The sequence below is a fragment of the Mycetomoellerius zeteki genome, unplaced genomic scaffold, assembly GCF_001594055.1.
Source record: "Mycetomoellerius zeteki isolate Tzet28-1 unplaced genomic scaffold, Tzet1.0 scaffold223, whole genome shotgun sequence".
Classification (NCBI taxonomy): domain Eukaryota; kingdom Metazoa; phylum Arthropoda; class Insecta; order Hymenoptera; family Formicidae; genus Mycetomoellerius; species Mycetomoellerius zeteki.
Window position 1 is genome coordinate 397041 of NW_017257198.1, and position 19021 is coordinate 416061.

The 19021-nt window shown below is 35.3% G+C and overlaps 2 protein-coding genes across 5 annotated transcripts; one reads left to right on the forward strand and one right to left on the reverse strand.

Moving 5' to 3' along the window:
• The first annotated feature begins 732 nt into the window (after nt 1–732).
• SelR (methionine sulfoxide reductase SelR) lies at nt 733–6744 on the forward strand. 2 transcript variants are annotated; one of them, XM_018448623.1, is made up of 3 exons: nt 733–1074; nt 3014–3186; nt 5698–6744. In XM_018448623.1, exons 1-3 carry the CDS (start codon nt 989–991, stop codon nt 5880–5882), a joined length of 444 nt encoding a protein of 147 aa, XP_018304125.1. In that variant the 5' UTR covers nt 733–988; the 3' UTR covers nt 5883–6744. The 2 variants fall into 2 exon arrangements, with proteins under 2 accessions (XP_018304125.1, XP_018304126.1); XM_018448624.1 differs by having other exon boundaries at nt 5734–6744.
• Nucleotides 6745–11319: 4575 nt separating this feature from the next.
• Pak (serine/threonine-protein kinase PAK 3-like protein) lies at nt 11320–17447 on the reverse strand. Of its 3 annotated transcripts, none has more exons than XM_018448586.1 (10): nt 16667–17447; nt 15416–15611; nt 14955–14966; nt 14011–14179; nt 13786–13912; nt 13590–13698; nt 13199–13485; nt 12621–13116; nt 11632–11850; nt 11320–11508 (listed from the first exon to the last, which is right to left on the reverse strand). In XM_018448586.1, the coding sequence occupies exons 1-10, from the start codon at nt 16720–16722 to the stop codon at nt 11425–11427; spliced, it is 1755 nt and encodes a 584-aa protein (XP_018304088.1). In that variant the 5' UTR covers nt 16723–17447; the 3' UTR covers nt 11320–11424. The 3 variants fall into 3 exon arrangements, with proteins under 3 accessions (XP_018304088.1, XP_018304087.1, XP_018304089.1); XM_018448585.1 differs by having other exon boundaries at nt 13590–13707; XM_018448587.1 differs by lacking the exon at nt 14955–14966 and having other exon boundaries at nt 13590–13707.
• Nucleotides 17448–19021: the final 1574 nt, after the last annotated feature.

A 19021-nucleotide genomic window follows, 5' to 3' on the forward strand; every position in this document is an offset into this window, starting at 1 on the left:
ATATAATTATCTAATTCGAAAAATCTGGCCGAAATCGCTTTTCTTATTACGCGTTATTGCGTAATTGGATTTTATATTTATATTTATATTAAAATAATATCTCGAGATAATAAATCGATTTATTGATGAAATCTTAAAATAAAATTTAAAATAAAGTTAAATATTACATCGAACAGAAAAAACGAAATCGGTAAAATAAACGCTGTTATTTTAATTGCTGAAATTTACTAATTTATTTAATTGATAAATTTTTCAAATTACCAATTTACTTAATTACTAACTTTATCTTACCAATTTATGTAATTAATAAAAAATAACGCCGCGTCATTATTTTTCAGGAGTTCGACCAAATTTTAATTAAATTAAACGGTGATTAATTTTTTCGTGTAACACTTTTTCACTATTTTTTATTATAAATAAAATATCGTGCAAGTTCTTTATGTATGAAATATATGTGGCTGTTTCAAATTTTGTTGCTATAATCTAGTGCTGAAAATTTATATAGTGCATAACGTAGGCTGTGGTCAAGGTCTACCACAAATGCTTTGAAGCGTTTGATTAACCAAGTAGAAAAAAGAATGTTATAAATTAACCAATCAAAAAACGCTTTAAAGCATTTGTAGCGCCGCGTTGGCAATACTTGTATATAAGCTATAGATTTTTAACGCTGGCAGTGAATTTTGGAGCACAGCTATATCGGTCCCTGGAACGTGACTGGAGCGCCAATTGAGGTCGACCGCGCGGCGAAGCGTGCTTTGCGACTCGGAGCGCGGTTCACTCCGGTTCAGTGCGGCGAAGTTGGCCGATAAGCGTGCTTGTGCGCGCGCGTGTCCTGCACTCGCGAAGTTGAAGATCCAAGACCGAAGACGTTCGGTCGGAAAGCGTAGAATCGTTGCGCGTGTAGTTCACATTTCTACGTGAACTATCCCGGCTGATCCCGGTCCCGGTTATCAAGATTCTGCGATACACGTTCGGTGCGATCAGGAGGATGACGACGGCGGTTGACAAGGAGGAAGCGCGGAAGCGCCTGACGTCGCTGCAGTGGCATGTAACTCAAGAGAAGGGCACGGAGAGGTGAGGGCCACATGTGCGAAACTTGGGAGTCTTGCTACTGATACCGGCGTCCTCGACAACGCTCCCCACGGGTTTGCTCAGGGCGACGACGACGACGACGTAGTGTCGGATGGTTTCTATTTTAGTGACCAGGATAATAATCCGAGCGAGATCGCACCAGGTCCGGTTCAGTTTATCTGGGTTATATCCCAAGCAGGTCACACGATAATGTCAAAATGATATAAAAATAAATTGAAAAGTAATTTTTAGTGTTTATGTTTTAGTCATTTTGATGCTGTTTTGATGTCGTGAATCTTAATTTTTTTGTTTCGTTTGGAGTCTTATTACAAGGAACCGATCTGGGAAAACGAGTTTTAGTGACCAGGACAATAATCCAAGCGAGAACGCACCGAATCCGGTTCAGTTTATCTGGGTTATATCCCAAGCAGGTCACACGATAATGTCAAAATGATATAAAAATAAACTGAAAAGTAATTTTTAGTGTTTATGTTTTAGTCATTTTGATGCTGTTTTGATATCGTGAATCTTAATTTTTTTATTTTGTTTGGAGTCTTATTACAAGGAACCGATCTGGACGAAGGAAAAACGAGTTTCTTTTGACGATACTCCTCAAGAAAATTTCCCACCAGCCTGCTCGAAGCGGAAATCTTACTCTTCCGTTAACAACCGCGACCTACTTCCTGTTATCGTGCTCCGCGAGGAGACGTCAGCTGATTCTGTAATGGGCGATCAAAGCGCAACGTGGAGTTGCGCAACGTATAATTATATTGATGACACAGACGGATGTTATTTGTCGTCTGCTCCATATTTATGCAATCTGCCGGGTGGATTCTCGCCGCTTGGCTTGGTTATTTAGAAATGCTCCGCTTAAATTCCGAGCAAGTCGAATTTACTGAAGTATATAAAAATAGTATCAATATACACCACATACGTTCGTCCGATACAATTTTATGCGTAAAAATTATTAACATAATAGTTATAACATATTAACAATTAATATATTATCCTAATAGTAATCCTACGCAATATGAAATATTTCAGAAGTTTTTCCAAAATATTTTACTGCAACCTTTGAAATATTTCAGGAATTTTTTATGAAATATTTCTAAAGTGTATAAATGTCCAGGAAATTAAAGTTTTTGAAAAATATTTGTTTTTTCACAAAATTTCTAAAATATTATTTTAGTGAAATAGTTTAATGCAATATTTTCAAATGTTTTACAATTGTTGAAATATTTTATTAAAATATTTCAAAAAATTATTTACATAAATATTTCACATAAATATACTGTATATAAAGGTATTACATCAATGTTATAATTTCCTACTTAATATAATCTTCATACTCTGTAAATTCTTTAATGTGAAATTTTATTCTAAAGAATGAAAATTGAACCAGTCATGAAAAAAAAAGACTCAATTTTTAATCTTTAAAAATGAGATTTTATTCTTCAGAATAAGATTTATTCTAAAAGTTTTATAATATATATTATATTATATTTATATTTTATTTAAACACTATAAGATCCACTTTGACTGAATATAGAATTTCTCTTATTTAATTATATTTATATTATTGAATGAAAAATTACAACATTGACATACTGTTAGTTGAGGTTTGCTGGGATTTCTCACGTTGCATGTCGCAAATAAAATGGCAACGTGACATAATTCACTACGACTGTCGTGAATTAAAAATAAAAAAACGCGAATCCCCGCGCGCTCGTTCAAGCGTCCAAGTTAATATTGGACTAGGAACACCGAAATAACTTTTTCAAGAGCGTCCTTTTGTACGTTTGTGCGTGAACGGTCTCATGGCCAGCAGGTTTAAAAATAAGCTATATGTGTCACGGTTTGTGACCTCCCTCTTTCTCCTTTCCATCCCTAATATTGCCACTTCATCATCCCCTGAGTCATTCGTTTGTTTTATTTGGTGCAGGCCATTTACCGGTTGCTACAACAAGTTCTACGAGAAGGGAACGTACACCTGCATCGTGTGCGACCAAGAACTGTTCTCCTCGGATACCAAATATGACAGCGGATGCGGTTGGCCAGCATTCAACGAGGTTCTGGATCAAGGACGCATCAAACTGACCAAAGACACCTCTCATGGTAAGCGAGCGCCGTTACGGTTTACCTTCGTTAGCGTATCTTTTGTAATTATGCTCGCGTTCTTAGAATGGCAATTCACACCTCATGTTCATCTAAACGTTGCACAATAGTCCGCAGGTACATACAAATTACTTAGAATAGGATATCTGTATCTCGTAAATAAGTTTCCGATTCCAACGTTGTACCTGCTCGCTATTTACAATATCATAATCGCAACATATACAGGGAATAAACAAAATAATGTAAACACCTGAAATATATTATCCACTTGTTTTATTAATAAAAAGTTAGAACTCGCCATTTGTCTTTAATACAAATTCTGTATTGTTAGAATAGAATCATATATGCTTGAATAGTATAGCAATTGCTACAGTGCAACATTCTATCATTCTTCTAGCTAGCAAAACATTTAATTGCTTAAAAAATATTGAGGAAGGAAATCTATTTCTCACTCTGCTCTTCAAAACTATTAATAATATTTGAATCAATTACAGTTTTTGAAAACAGAACAATTTTGGGAAATAGAGTGAGAAGAAAATTTCCTCCTCCATTCCAACAAGGATAGAATGTATATTAAAAACAAAAATGATGGGCCAATCTTATATTAATAAAATAAATAGAATATTGCCTATTGTTCATATTATTTTGTTTTCTTGTATCATAATTATACACTTGCATAACATTACTGAGCCTATCCTGGTCACATTTCATTCACTTTCTGCACCTATCCAAAGTAATCTTTATATTGAGTTTCTCATAAGATTCAATTTTCCATAAAATTATCGCAAATTAATTCGTAGCAAAAATCATGATTATATTGTCACTCACTCCTCGCGCCTTATTGATGAATGTATATATTTTCTTGTGTACATAGATATCAGTTTAAAAATATTTCTCTTATAATATATAAAAACAGGAACTGTAGTATTTATTTATATATGTATTTTCCTCTACTGTAAATATAATGTTGTGTATATTAGATGAAATTTCCTGTTCTCCTCGGTTCCTGCATGTACTTGCTTAGAGTGTGATTGTGTTAGACTTACATCACTTTTTCTATGAAACTAATACGCTAGCTGTACATTATGAAACATTGGAAATATGACCAATAGGATAGATATAAATATCTTATCAAGTGCTGTTTTATGAGCATAAAGTTATCGATAACTGCTCGATAAACATAACATTCTTTCGTTTAGTTTGGCTAAGAGTAATAATGTAATAATGTCTTCTTTTTACTCGCAAATCCTTAATGCATATAGATCTCATTTTTTAGAAGCATTCGATGCAAATAAAGTTCCTTCGCTTTTAAATTACACCAGTTGAAATAATATTTAATCATTTGCAAGTGTGTTTCAATACTCACAGCTACAAATATGAACTTACAATATTTTTATGACGTAAGTAAATATTTAATAAAGATGAATATGCGGTATAAATTTTAAGAAATACATTAGTTGCAAATACAATGTAGAGAAGATTGTGAGTGCTTTTCAGCAAAGAAGGCAACATCGTGTAACACAGTAGTGTAAGATTTTGTGCTTTCCAACTATGGCACAAGTCTACACAATCGTACACAGCTAAATACTGTATCATCATTTTAAATCACTTTACGAATACTAAATTTTTATATTTTATTACTATTTATTTTTCTGGTAGTGGCATTTTGATAAGAGATTTCACGATTACATTCAGATAAATTTGGACATAGATGTATAAGACCTTTTTCTTGATTTCACTTTGATGGTGAAATAAAAAAGCTAAGCAACGTTTCAGCTACGACACTGTGTATTACTGTGTCATATAGTATATGATTATTCCGTTGCTGGAAAGCACTCTACCTTATAGACAAATTGTACCTAGGGGTATACTAATTATTCTTTTAACATTAACGAGATTTTTAATGTTGGCTGCTCAGTTATATTGCTTTGGCTAAAAAGTAATGTAAGTGAGCAGTCATCATTAAAAATCTCGTTATTATTTAAAAAATAATTAGTATGTTTTGAGGTACAATAATATATGTCTCTAGATACGTGCCAGTCTTCCCTATACAGTATGATCGCGTAATTTTCAATATTGTTAAGTAAGCATACTATTGAATTGGAAGCTTATAACAAGTAACAATTAGCAGACAAAAATTAGATATAAAAAATAAAAATGTATATATTGAATGAAACCGTTGTCATATATGTACACACTTCTTCATCATTATTCTTTTAGTCATATGAATGTTAGCTGTCTCTTCACGATTGGTCGATCAATCTTTAGTTCGATTTTCTCCTCATTTCAAGATCTTTAAATTTAGATCGCTTCTGTTACTTCTTGAAAATTGTATCCGTGAGAAAAGGGTGTCTGTCTGCGTCTAATCACACTCTATTGTTCTTTCTCCTCTCGTCCTCCCTGATCAATCTCCTGGCTACTACCACCACTGAACCACTTCACTCTCATCACTGAAAAAAAACAACACCAATGAAAATCGCGCGTCGCGTCGAATTAAACAACGTCAACTAGTCGGCGGCAATCTACTACTGCTGATCGCAAACCCAGATATAGTGCGGACCGAGGTGACCTGTTCGAAATGTGATGCGCACCTGGGGCACGTGTTCAACGACGGGCCGAAGCCTACGAAGAAGCGTTTCTGCATCAACTCCGCCTCCATAAGCTTCCACTCGGCGGGAGAGGAGAAATCTACGTAAAATCAACATGCGCGTTTATTACATTCTAATATTCTACTATATAATATTTATATAACGAGAGTGATATCTCGTGCTATAAATATTAAAATACCTCCGTTTTATTTATGCGTTGTAAAAAGAAATAAAGTAATAATAATTATCGTCGAGATAAATAGGCTGTCTATAAAGTGAGTTTATTATTATAGGGAATATTTAACGTTTTATTACTGCTGACGATGTGCTATTAGCAAACGTTTCTACGTCATTTACTACATACGATTGATTGTAACGTTCGATTGTATATGATTTTCGTAATATATTCGCAAAAATACTCCTTTCTATATTGAAGTGTTTACGCAAGTTAAGGAATATACTGTTGATGTGACTATAAAGCGTTTCCGACCGACATTTCACTCGCGACGAGAAGTTAATTCCATAGTATCAGTTCTCTTTAATCTCATTGTGTACTGTCTACTTTCGATATTACAAACGTACATGTACATATCCGTATCAAAGTGTAAAAAAGTATAGCATCCACGCAGGATGTATGTATATCATATGAGAAAGCGTGATACTGGACAGATAATAGAAATTAATCTAATTGAGAGATGTTATTTTTTCAATGAACGCCATAATATGTAAATACTTTATCTATTCTAACTTAATATATTAAATGAGGAATAAAATATAGTAGTCATCATTTCTCGTTCCTCTTATTCGTAATACCGTTAGGCAGGGCAGGATATTTTGTATGAAGAAGAGAACATGTTTGTTATAAAATGTTTCCTTATATTGTAACGTTTCAAAACAAACTGAAAGGTGTTATAATACAATATACGCAAAATTCTAGGCGTTATTTTTACAATTCATTATTCCCTTTGTTTTTTTTGCATTCCCTCGCCTTTTGAAATTTTCATCAGCATAAAAATTTCACATTTCTTCCTGAGAGACCAGATTTCTGTCGAATGGTTTCCGATAGCGATAAATGCTTTTTTTTTCTTACAAAAGTTAAAGTCGGATGAACCTTCCGCCATCAGGGAAGGATCAAAATCGAAGATTTTCTTTTTTTTTTCAATCTGCAGTAAAATAGCGACTTTGTTACTATAGGCCTACTTCTTTCTTTCGCTCGGAGATCACAAAGCATTTTCAAAAACATCGTAAAATGCTACAGCAAAACATGCATACACACATTTAACATGATTCGCGTATTAGGAACCTATTTTTAAGAATCTAAAATGACGATAAAAATACACGTGGCGCACATAGCGGATTATTAAATGCAATTGGAACGATCATCAAGATATGGATGCGCAAACGGATGCAAAGTTGCCTGCATTTTCGCGTTATATTAAAAGATTCGCCTGCCCGTATTTTTCTCAGAGCTTCTCGTATATTTTTCTATACGTTTGCGATGCGTTTCTATTCGTTTGTCAATGTCAAAAATAATGAGTACTTTCGTAGTGCATCACTTATTATTATTACGATAAGGCATGTCTGGTACAATTTTTGTACTTTTGTTCGCACGATAAAAGGGTCATACTGTTATCACAGCGAACGTGTCTACATGCTAAGATGTGCTTCAATCGGGTTGTGCGTCGATGAGGATAATAATTTTTTGTGCAGGCAGTTTTGCATCTCGCGCGACCCGATTTGCAAATAAAAAAAAATTATAAACGTTAATAGCTGCTAATAGCTGTACTATTAAAATAACTGTCGCGAAAAGAATAACGGAAAGATGAAGATCCCCAGTAAACATCACCTAAAAACTCAACAATGTAACTTATGTAACACAAGTGTTACATTATTTTGTTGAGTTTGAAATTATAACATTGATGCTATGTTATTTTTAATTGATGTTTGCTGAGTTTCTATCGCTCCGAGATATTTGTGAAAATGCAGGACTCCGCGTCTTTTAATGTTTCTGATCGTCAACTTTAACCCTGGATCGCACCATTATCTTTTTTTTTATACACTCATACTTTTCTTTCGTTAATACTAAGACGTGCGCAAGTTACTTTGTCTCTTAACTTGTCATAATTAGACCGATTTTAGAGATAGATGCCGAAACAGAGATTAATGCCGAGCAATATTTGCAATACACATTCGCGGAATACTGAAGGAGCACGAATTTATAATTTATATATTCTATTTCATAGTCCCTGACTCTGTTTAAAGATGCGTCGCATTAAGTTCCTTCGGTATACCAGCCCTAAATTCGGTCATAAGCGTTGATACAAACTGAGCTGCTTCTTCTCCCTATCTCGATCAAGTACAGTCAGACATTATAAAAATCTAATCAGGCTTCTTTCAAAAGATGATACTACAAAAAAAAGGAGAAGAAAACAATAAAAACTCGTCGAATATTGAATATGCCTTATCATACGATTTCTCGTTATCAAATAATATACGGGTTTCCTCTTCTTTTCTTCTTCTTGTTTCGTACGTAATATAAGTGTATCGTTAATTTCTCGATTTATAACTATCATATTTATATTCTCACAAAGTTTGAGTTAATATTAATTTATATATGAGTCCTATACATATATGTATAACGAAAAATCTCGTCGCTCGATCTATCCATCCACCGCGCGAAAACTGGAAGTGCGTGCTTTTCGCAAACTCTCAAGAAAAAGGAATAACATCGAAATCGAAATTATTAATCCGGAATAGAATGCGAATATTCTAGATGTTTCTTTTCTCAGTCTCGACGTATCTTTTTCCTGTCATTCATGAATAGCTCTCTCACACAGTTCTAACATCCTAAATTCTTACATTTGAGATAGAAAGCACAAGCTAATACGAGTCAATTTACAGGTCTTGGAACGTATAGAACAAATTTTTCTTTTTCTTCTTTAGTTAAGTAGACTCGTCTCCGTGTATCGAAATTGATCATAATCAGTAACAATATAATGAAAATATCTAAAATGTTTTAAGTGAATACAAATATTTGTTAAGAATAATTACGAAAGGCGCATAGAGAAAAAATTTGCTATGAACGCTAATATAGGGATCGTAAATTATACTTGCAGGAAAGAATAAACAAATGTTTATTCTTCCTTGTACTCGCTAAAAAAATTACTTGCAACAATTGCAAAATATTTGTCAAATATGCAAAAACAGCAAACAAATTTGACAATTAAATTTTATAATCTCTTTTGCGTTTATAGCAAATTTTTTTCTGTGCAATAACTCAGAAACTTTTACAAATTTTAGATCCACACTCAACGTTTCAATCAGACTTTTCTGATAAAAACAAGAATTAAGAACCTCAAGATTACAAATCCCGAGATAATATACCTTCTTCACTTTCAGATAAGTTGCGGATGACCTTATCCAGGAAATATCTCCATTGTACTCTGGGAGATATCTCTTGGATAAAACTATCTAGAAGTGAAGAAATTGGGCATAACTAAATAATCATGGTGTTTCTTAGAGGAAAATCCAATTTATAATCGTTGCTTATTTTATGACCAAAGATGACTTAATCCAAATTATCTTATTACTTCTATTGATATATTATGCTAAAAGATATATATATATATATTTTACATACAGAACACATAAGGAATTTATATATTCTGCTGATTGGCTTGTATTAGCTCATTGTTTCCACCTTTCATCTTAATCGAAAGACTTTATCACTCCTTTCATTTTTTTTTCTTACATTTTTAGTTTCGCCCAGTGGATGTCCTGGTCGAATAATGGATACGACGTAAAATGAAAAAAATAAAAAAACAAGATACGAAAATCTACGAGTCATGATATCGCCTAAAATAACTAAATACTTCCAATATATTCATTTTTCGATGACACGATGACATTCGGATGACGTATATAATACAACATTAGGAAAGACGTATCTCGATAATGTTCGATGCAAATACAACCATACATACGGAACCACAATTCGTTCTACACAAAACGTCAATTAAACTCCAATATACATATGCGTGTTCGATTATTTGTTTCTTCCTCTTCACGGTGCTAAAACGAAATATTACATGTCGTTATACAGTGGTTCATAAGAAATCTAGCGCGAGTTTTCTTTTTTTTCTTCACGTCTCTAAACGACAAGACAGGCACTTTATAGTGTCACAAAATGCTCCTACGTCTGAACCTTGTTTTACAGTTTCATTGATCTTTCGTTCTCCCTCTTTTTTACAAGACACGTTAAGAACTATTATGTTGAACTTACAGCGAAGAACACACGTGATGTGGACAAGCGTCCTCGGAGGAGACATGTTCTTATCAACTAAGTAGTAAACCATGGTAGTAAGTTCAATGTCTTAACGTGTCTTTCTTTCTCTCTTTTCTTCTCTTTAATGATACAAATGAGGGGAAAGTACTCATCTCTTCATCGTAAAGCTTTAAATTAGCGGCCTCAAACGAGATATGCATTTTTTACGCAATTGGCTAGAGCACGTGTGAATCAATTTCTTTACATTGAACGCCAACATAAAAAAATTGCGATATTTGTAAACGAGGAATTTGCTCAGTTTCTCTTTAACAAGAAAACTGAATCAACAACGAATCAGATATTCAGCAATTCAGAATGCGATTCTCTTAAAAATGTTTAAAACAAATTAGGCTACCGCTTACACATTTATCATCGCACTAATTAGATAAAACACACTGAAAACATATTGCTCTGCTTCATCGTAACTTCCGTCGAAAAATACAAGTCCGACACGAAGACCAATCTCCTTTCTCTCTCTCTCTCTACGATCTCTCGTTAAACAATAATATTAGAATAGGTCCTATGTATACTTGTTCACATTTCTTTGTGGTATTATCTAATAAGGTTTTCGCTATAAATAATATGCGTTTTTTTGCTAACTCCAATTCTTTGAATTTTCTCTTGCTCTTTTTAGAGTTAGTAATACTAGTTTTATATTTTTAGAAAATAACTGACAATTGCTTGTATTTCCTCGATGACAATCCATCCGAATTGCGGCAAAAGCACGTCACAGGCAACAGTAGATACGGTAAAGCACATACGCGTTCCATTTTGTCTCTTTCTTTTTCTATTTCCTTCAAAAACTAAGTTAAGACTTTGTGAGTCCATTGCACTCAATTGTAATTATGGACTTTATCGAGGAAAACAAGGCCTCTGCCGTCAGATCGCTCATAGCTCTTTTCTGATTTAACTTTATGTTTGTGCTCGCAACGTGCGAGAATCGAGCATTTCTTTTTTTAAAAACTCTTTGCAACCATTTTTCCGATACTTCGTCACGGTATCGAATAAGTTCTATCTATCTATCTATATGACCTATATGCGTACATAATGGATATATGCATGCATATGTGTATATATGTATATATATGACATGTCGCATATAATATAATATTCACATATGATATACACATATGTATGCATACATATATATATATGTATATTCATTTATATATATATACGTTTATATTCATTATTTATTATATATTATTGAATTATTGTGCCGTTTCCGTTTTGGGAGGGTGATTCATTATTTCCTTCTTTTCTTCTGCTATAACCGTACTCTTGGAGTCACGTCTTATAAATCTACAATCTAAACGCCACTGTCTCTTAATGACCTTTAGCAGCTTCCTTCGCCGCCATTATCAAAGGTGTTAACGAAGCCAGTGGCCTCGCTAATTTCAGAAAAGGATGCTGCAATGCAATTTAAACACACATTTCCGGTTAAATCAATTTGAATGTGATAGAAATATGCGTATATATATCGGGAACGCATTTTCGCGTACATGTATTAAAAATAAAAAATTTTCTTCTTACCTTTAATAATTCGGAAGCCGCGGACCGTTTCTCCACCTCGACTTCTAAACACTGGTCCAGGAAGTCTTGGAATATACCCGACAGCTTATCCTTTTCCTTGATTTCCGGTTTACCGTTTGTAGCGATTAAATACAACGCTCTCAGTGGATTTTCATTCAAATACGGCGGCTCTCCTTCGATCATTTCGATTGCCATTATTCCCAACGACCATATATCAACCTATAACACAGAGATTCATTATTACGATTAATCATGTAATACATATTCAATTCATTTTTCAGGGTATTTACTGATCTTGTAAAAAATTCACTGAAAATTCTTGAATTTTCCAGGCATTTTTGTCCAAATTTCAGGTAAGATTAGACAATTTTTTTAATGCAAATTTGAAATAAATTGAAATGAAAGTAACGCAAACATATTAGATCTATTTGCGTTGCTTAAAATCGTCCAAAATTTTTTAACTTAAAATGAGATAGATACATATTTGAACATTGAAAAGAGAGAAAGCGAAGATGCTGAGTGCAAACAAGGCGAACAGACCCATTTAAAAATTAGTAGAAAAGGATTCCACACGAGACTATATCTATCATTGTTTACAATTGAGCAACTTATAAGATAGTATAAGTGTCGCTACAATATAATATCAGTGAGTACTCCATTCTGTTGAATACTGTCTTCTACTGTTATACTTTTTTTTTAAATAAAAACTTACACATAAAAATATAAGCGTAAATATATCCGGATACACATACTATAGTTATTATCAATTGTCAACATTTTCCATTATTAAAAAATGATATTTTCAGAAAAAGATGGAATTAGAATAAGTAAAATTTCAGAAATTTCTCTGAGTACCGAAAAATTCCATGAAAATCTCTGATTTCGGGATTGTTCAAATTTCTTTTTAATAAAAGCGAAATCTACAAATTCTAGATTTTTTTCAAGTAGTAAATACCTTGTTTTTATTAATAATCGATATATATATCTACCTTAGGTCCATATTGCTTTCGCGTTACTACTTCCGGCGCCATCCAATACGGCGTGCCGACCATCGTCGTTCTTTTGCTCTGTTCCGGCGAGATTTGCGCGCAAAAGCCAAAGTCCGTTAACTTTACCCCACCATCAAGACCCAACAGAATATTATCGGACTTGATGTCCCTATGTATAACTTGATTACAATGAAGGAACTCGAGCGCCTGCAGTACTTCCCTGCACACCGCAGCAATTTGACCTTCGTCCATACAAGTCTCAGTCACAACATCCGTTAAACTGCCACCTGGCAAATATTCCATGACTACCCACAGTTCTTCCCCAACTAAATAACTATCCAAGTAATTTACAACATTCGGATGCTTGTTCTCCCGCATTACTAAAATCTCGTTTATTATAAGCTCTTTCTTTGGCTGTTGCGACAGATTCATTTGTTTTATTGCAACTTCCATGCCGGTAGATGTTTCTATTGCTGTGTACACTGTCCCCGAGGCACTGTAAGACGATCGTTAATTAGTACTGATCAGTAGTTTTAGATTCGATACAAAAAATCATTTATCGGTCGTTGCTCGCTTACCCTTGTCCTATTTTTTCCATTTTCGTATATTTTCTATTAGGATCTCCCACGCTCACGATTGTTCTAAGTTTCTCTAATATCTCATCGTCCGACATCTTTTTCTTTCTAGCTTTATCACCTTGCGCCGGTCGCGTCTGATCAGTCGTTGTTGATGTCGGCGTTGCTTGATTCTTATTTCTATCTAATTGCGACTGGTGTTGTTGTTGTTGCTGCATGCCATTTCGTTGTGGCGAGCCCAACGTGGTCGTCAAGGGTGGCGGTGGTTCCTCTTCTATAGGTTTTGTGTACTGCATGATGAAAGTCAAATGTTCCAAATAGTAAAATGTCACAAATAATGGACTAATCAAATATCTCTTAATTGCATTCAAGCGCGCGAAGAAAAAAAACTTACGATCGATTTCGTGCGTTCCGGTCGAGCGGAGATCGGCGGAGGTGGTGGCTCGTCCTCCTGCTCCGAGCTAGTCGCACACGCGTCCGTTGGAGTGCTACTCGGGCTACTGCTACTCACCCTATAATGTTGCCGTTTCTCAGAAAATATTTAGGCGATCATGGGACAAGTGCAACGCGCAAAAGTGTAAAAGACTCACCTGCTTAACGAATGCTGAGAGTGGGAACTACCGGATGCCTGCGACATCGCCTGTCCGCGAATATTTCCCACTCCCGTGCCGATACTCATTCCCATACTTCGCGGACTACTCGCCCTTTCGATTGGAGCTGAAAAATTATTATCGTTGATTAAGATGATTATCGTAATTTAAAATCAAATTATTTTTTATAATATAAGTTATAAATAAATTAATATCAGAACTTACCAACAACTCCAACCATTTTAGTTGTGGTCATATACTTAGAGCCTTTTGCTTCCTTACTGCTACTGTCGTACCAATTTAGCACATCTAATACAGCTTGAGGGTTTTTCTTCTGTTCCTGCTTGCTGATATTGCTGGACATAAGTAATCTTGCCCACGCCTCCGGCATACCCTAAGAAACAAACATGTATTGTTAAATAATGATTATCATGTTTACCATGAAATAGACAGATGGTAAGTAACTCGGTGAGTTTGGCAAGATAACACTAGTTTATTAAAATACATCTAATGTACTAATCCTAGATTTGATTTTCGAACATGCAACTATTACGTGTAGAGAAACAAGGGTCAAGGAACGTTTCTGTGTCATGTTATTTGTAGATATTAACAATAAGGAATTTCAATCATGTTAGAAACAAATTCATATTTGTTTAATCATGTAAGAAATTAGTTTAGAATTCTTGTAAAATATTTGACATAACTCCCTTCTGTGAGTTATTAATTTTTGTATGAAAAGAAATTAAAAATATTTTGAACTTTGATTAGCTCTTTGAATGTGTATATGTGTATGTGGAAGACTATGAAATTTTAAGGATTCAATCAAGTCATTATTTAATTTTCTAAGATTACTATCTGAATACACATGCACAGTGTTTGAACTTTAAGTTAAAATAATTTGTAAACAGAATTTCTAAATATAATTCCCATCCACTGTCGAAAATCATTCTGTAAGAAAGAAATGAATATTGTTGTATGCAACGTCGACTAAAGCTTATGTCAATCTACAAAAGCAACTATATATTGACAAAACTCGATATACTCGTAAATGGAAAATGAACATTTAAACTTGATAAAAACCGCAACGAAAAGAAAGTGTCGAACCACGTGGTGTAAATGTATGTACAACATAAAATACAGGCAAACTTAATTCATATTAATTTACTTACTTTCAGTGGCAGCTTGGAAAGAAATACGTGTTTTGTTAGTTTAGTCATGTGGAAATAATAAGGTATAAGAAGCGTTGGACAAATTACCAAAGTACCGTACTCGAAATGTTCAATGTGAACCAGTGTCTTATATTTCATTTTGATCAGGCACGAAAGATCTATGTGACATGTGTATGTGTATATATATATATATACACTCACATGAAAGTATGTTTCACTCACATGTAGAATAGTTATAATATTTAATACAGAAAGGTGCCAAGAGTAATCTACAATAATATAAAATTTGTATAAAACGATAATAAAGAACTTGTGTGATAACATAAAAACTTTTTCATTGTTTTCCATCGTCTCTCTCATAGATGATCCGCACCATGATACAACAGCGAAGCGTTAAGCAAGTGCACTTGATAATAAGTGTTTAAAGGTGATTGTGCAAATCGCAAGTTGCAGGAACTTACCGTGAATTCACCGGTCACAGCATCGAACCCGACGTGAACGGTGTGCTCGAAGTTCGTGGGATAACTGATGTTGGGCTTGTCCTTATTCTCCTTCACCTTCATCTTGCTCTTCAGAGTCTTCTTCTTGCGCTCGTCAGAATCCGGCTCCTTAGGCAGTGGACGCATGTCCACCGGTAGATTAGGCGCTGATTCCCCCCTAGAAATGCAAATGGTATTAACAGATTAATCACAATCATAATGTAACGTGATTATACATACAATTATATTATTATTCTGTCAAATCTTTGGATATACCAATTATACCTATGTGATTATAGAGGACTTTTCATTTACATATAATTATAAATAACTGTTTGTATCTTATTACACAAATAAATATTTTTCTTGTTAGTTATAACTTGCAATTATCTTATCTTATTTATATCACAAACTTCCATGGTGAAACTCGTAAAGAAAAAGAATTTCTTTTGTGACTTGTAACTGTCTTACATGACAAATTTCTATGGAACTTGTAAAAAAATAGAATTTCTTTTGTTACTGTAACTTGTAACTGGCTTATATTACAAACTTCCATGAAACACTTAAAAAAATAGAATTCCTCTTGTTACTGTAACTTGTAACTGGCTTATATTCTAAAATTCTATGGTGAAACTCATAAAGAAATAGATACAAATAAATATTACAAACTAAGGACACTTTCGCTGTCATAAGCATTATGGAGTACATGTAAATTTGATATGTAGATATATTTAGATGTTCTGACAGCATGCAGTCTCTCAAATCTGTTGGGGACAACGTCGGGATTACGTCTAGACATCTTTAATGATGGTCTCCCACAACAGAAAGCCACCAAGAAGTATTTTTAGCAACCCATAGCTTAATGCCTCTCTATTTTTGGAGAATGCACACTTTTGTGTTACGGCAAACACGAAAGTTATGACAACTTACACTATTATTTACAATTATGGATTATGTATTAGGCAAAAAAATTTATTTCAACTATCTATGTAAATTGTTGTGTGGACTTTATAAAACACTGTAATAATTTTGACATATCAACTATGCTGCGAAATCGACTGCTATCTCAAGAACTTTTCTTTGAACATAAAACATGAATATAAATATATAAATAAATTCAGTAGTATACAAATCTTTTAGAAATGTGAGATTGACACTTTACAGCATCCGATTCTCTTTTGACAGATCAATCAGTGATGCCACAGATCACACTAGGTAGATAATAACATGTACCTGTTTGATGTCAATCGAACAGGGGGTGCAGGGGGTTTGTCCTCCTCATCTGACATGTTGTATCCGCTTCTGGTTCTTTGTTGCCAGTCTATCCTCCGTTGCTGCGTCTCTATGCCTTTAATCGAACCCGCGTTTCGTCGAACGCGTCTATATAAATATACTTATATATAATCGCGCCCTCGTTCCCTCGCGACTTTCACTTTCGACACCGCTATCTCCTCGAGGAAGAGGCTCCTCTCTGGGCCTGTCGTCGACAACGACGACGTCGCTGCCCAGTCCTGGTAACGATCGCGAGATTCCTCGGAAGGCACACCCCGGCAGGTAGAGAGTCGCAGGTGGAAGTTCTCTCACCGCGCCGCGAGAACAGCCTTCATCACAGAACACCGGGTACCGGCTGCGGAACCCGCACGGGACGAGTCATGGCGATCGAGGGGGTCGGAGCGAGGATCGGAGCGACTCGGTGGCTTCCTCGTGGGTATCGCTCTCCTCGATCGGCGCCGAGAGACGCCACTGGTCTTAAGCTAACTGAGGCTAACTAGCTGGCTTGACCCGTCGTTCAGCCGTTCTCCCTCGCGCTCGATCGGGGTGGCTGTTGATGCTGCTGCTGCTACCTGGCTATCCGTCAGTGGTGGCGTCCGGCGACGACACGATACACGGGTCAATGTCGCAGCGAGCACACACGGGGCGCACTCGAGGACGATGGAAGAGAGCGGAGAGAGAGAGAAAGAGAGTGAGAGCGTTTCTAAAGCGTGATTCACGCACGAGTGCAGACACCCCGCATCCGCAGATCTTACACCACGCTCTCCCTCTCCCTCACTCACTTTCTCTTTCTTTCTCTCTTACTCTTCTCCAGTTACCTATCTTGCTTTCTCGCTCGCTCGCTCGCTCTCGCGCGTGCGCCCTTTCTCGCGCTTTCCTTTTCTTTCTTTCTCTCTTTCGGCCCTACACTCCCTCGCGACGACGACGTCGACGACGACTCCTATCACGTCGCGATCACTCCTGTTCAACCGTGAGGTTCTCCGTGAGAGAAAAAGCACGATAACGGGAAAGCAGGAGCGGAGGATACATGATGAACTAATGGCGGATCTAGAATATTTAAATATAAGGATTGATTACTGGAATATGTTAATTATATTTCTTCAAGATCCTAAATAATTAAAAAAAACTTAACATTTTTCTGAAAATTCTTTTTTTGTTAAACAACGCAAGATTCTGTGCCTTTTTTGCTTTACATATGTATATCTGTATCTGGTTCCCCGATGGCGCCGCTTTATTCGTACGTCAATGATCCCTCTTTCTTTCTCTCTTTTTTTTTACAAGAATCTCTCTCTTTCTCTCTCTCTCTAGTTTCACTGACTTCAATGCACTTCAGGAGGTCTATTTTTGAAAAGAACCGTATACGAAGTCTAGGGAAATATTACAGAATACGTTACGTATACTATAGTATTTTCCTAATTTTTCGTATATATTTCTTTTCAAGAATAGAGCCCCAGGGCTGCGTTCGAAAGCATCACTCGAGTGCCTCCGTGTATCGTTTTATCCTTGTTGTTCATCCAATGTTAAATAAGGATAAGATGATACACGGGAGTACCCGGGTGATATTTCCGAACGCAGCCCAGTGCTCCAGTCCATTCCTTTCCCCTATTTTCCTGCTTTCTTCAATTCCTTTCGCTTACATCAAGTTTGTGGGGGGGGAGGGAAGAGAGAGAATTAGAAAAAATTGCGAAAGCTCTCTCTCTCTCTCTCTCTTGCTTAAAATCCATCACACACAAAATGACATAAAGGAATGTATTTTATACATTTTCACAAGTCATTTAAATCAATTCAAATCGTTTCAACGACAAATAGCGTGTTCGATTTGCTGACTCGACCCAATTCCGAGTCGATGGTCTGTTCTTTTTAGCTGCAAAAGAAGAACTAAACTGTACAAAAAATGCAGTTAAAAAAAACAGACTTGGAATGAAGCTAAATCCCGAAAAGCTGGACAAAATTCCAAATAAAAAATAAATAAATAATAAATAATAATAAATTCCATTTGAATGAAAATAGAGTATTGCAATACCGATAAACGCTAAAATCCCGTTATTTTATTGATTCGTAAGCCCGGATCTACAATAAGTTTTTAAGCAATAAGAAATGAACGAATCAATTATTCTCCTCGCATTCGATTGTAATTGGTCAATTTCATAAAATTAAAACATCTATTGTAAAACTGGACTTAAGGCCGGTATTTATAGTTAGTTCTTATATTCAAGATCATCTTATGCTGGATTCACACTGCATCAGATTCTCGTCGTACGAGGCTCTGCATCCAATCAGAAAACAGGATTCCGATAATACGAAGCAAAATTCATC

Coding starts and splice junctions, on each gene's coding strand:
- Pak (XM_018448585.1), bottom strand. CDS start 16,722: ATGTCAGATGAGGAGGACAAACCCCCTGCACCCCCTGTTCGATTGACA. Junction 11,851..12,620: donor GAAAGCAATATGGACCTAAG/GTAGATATATAT, acceptor TCTGTGTTATAG/GTTGATATATGGTCGTTGGG. Junction 11,509..11,631: donor CGGCTTCCGAATTATTAAAG/GTAAGAAGAAAA, acceptor ATTGCATTGCAG/CATCCTTTTCTGAAATTAGC.
- SelR (XM_018448623.1), top strand. CDS start 989: ATGACGACGGCGGTTGACAAGGAGGAAGCGCGGAAGCGCCTGACGTCG. Junction 1,075..3,013: donor CAAGAGAAGGGCACGGAGAG/GTGAGGGCCACA, acceptor TATTTGGTGCAG/GCCATTTACCGGTTGCTACA. Junction 3,187..5,697: donor GACCAAAGACACCTCTCATG/GTAAGCGAGCGC, acceptor AACGTCAACTAG/TCGGCGGCAATCTACTACTG.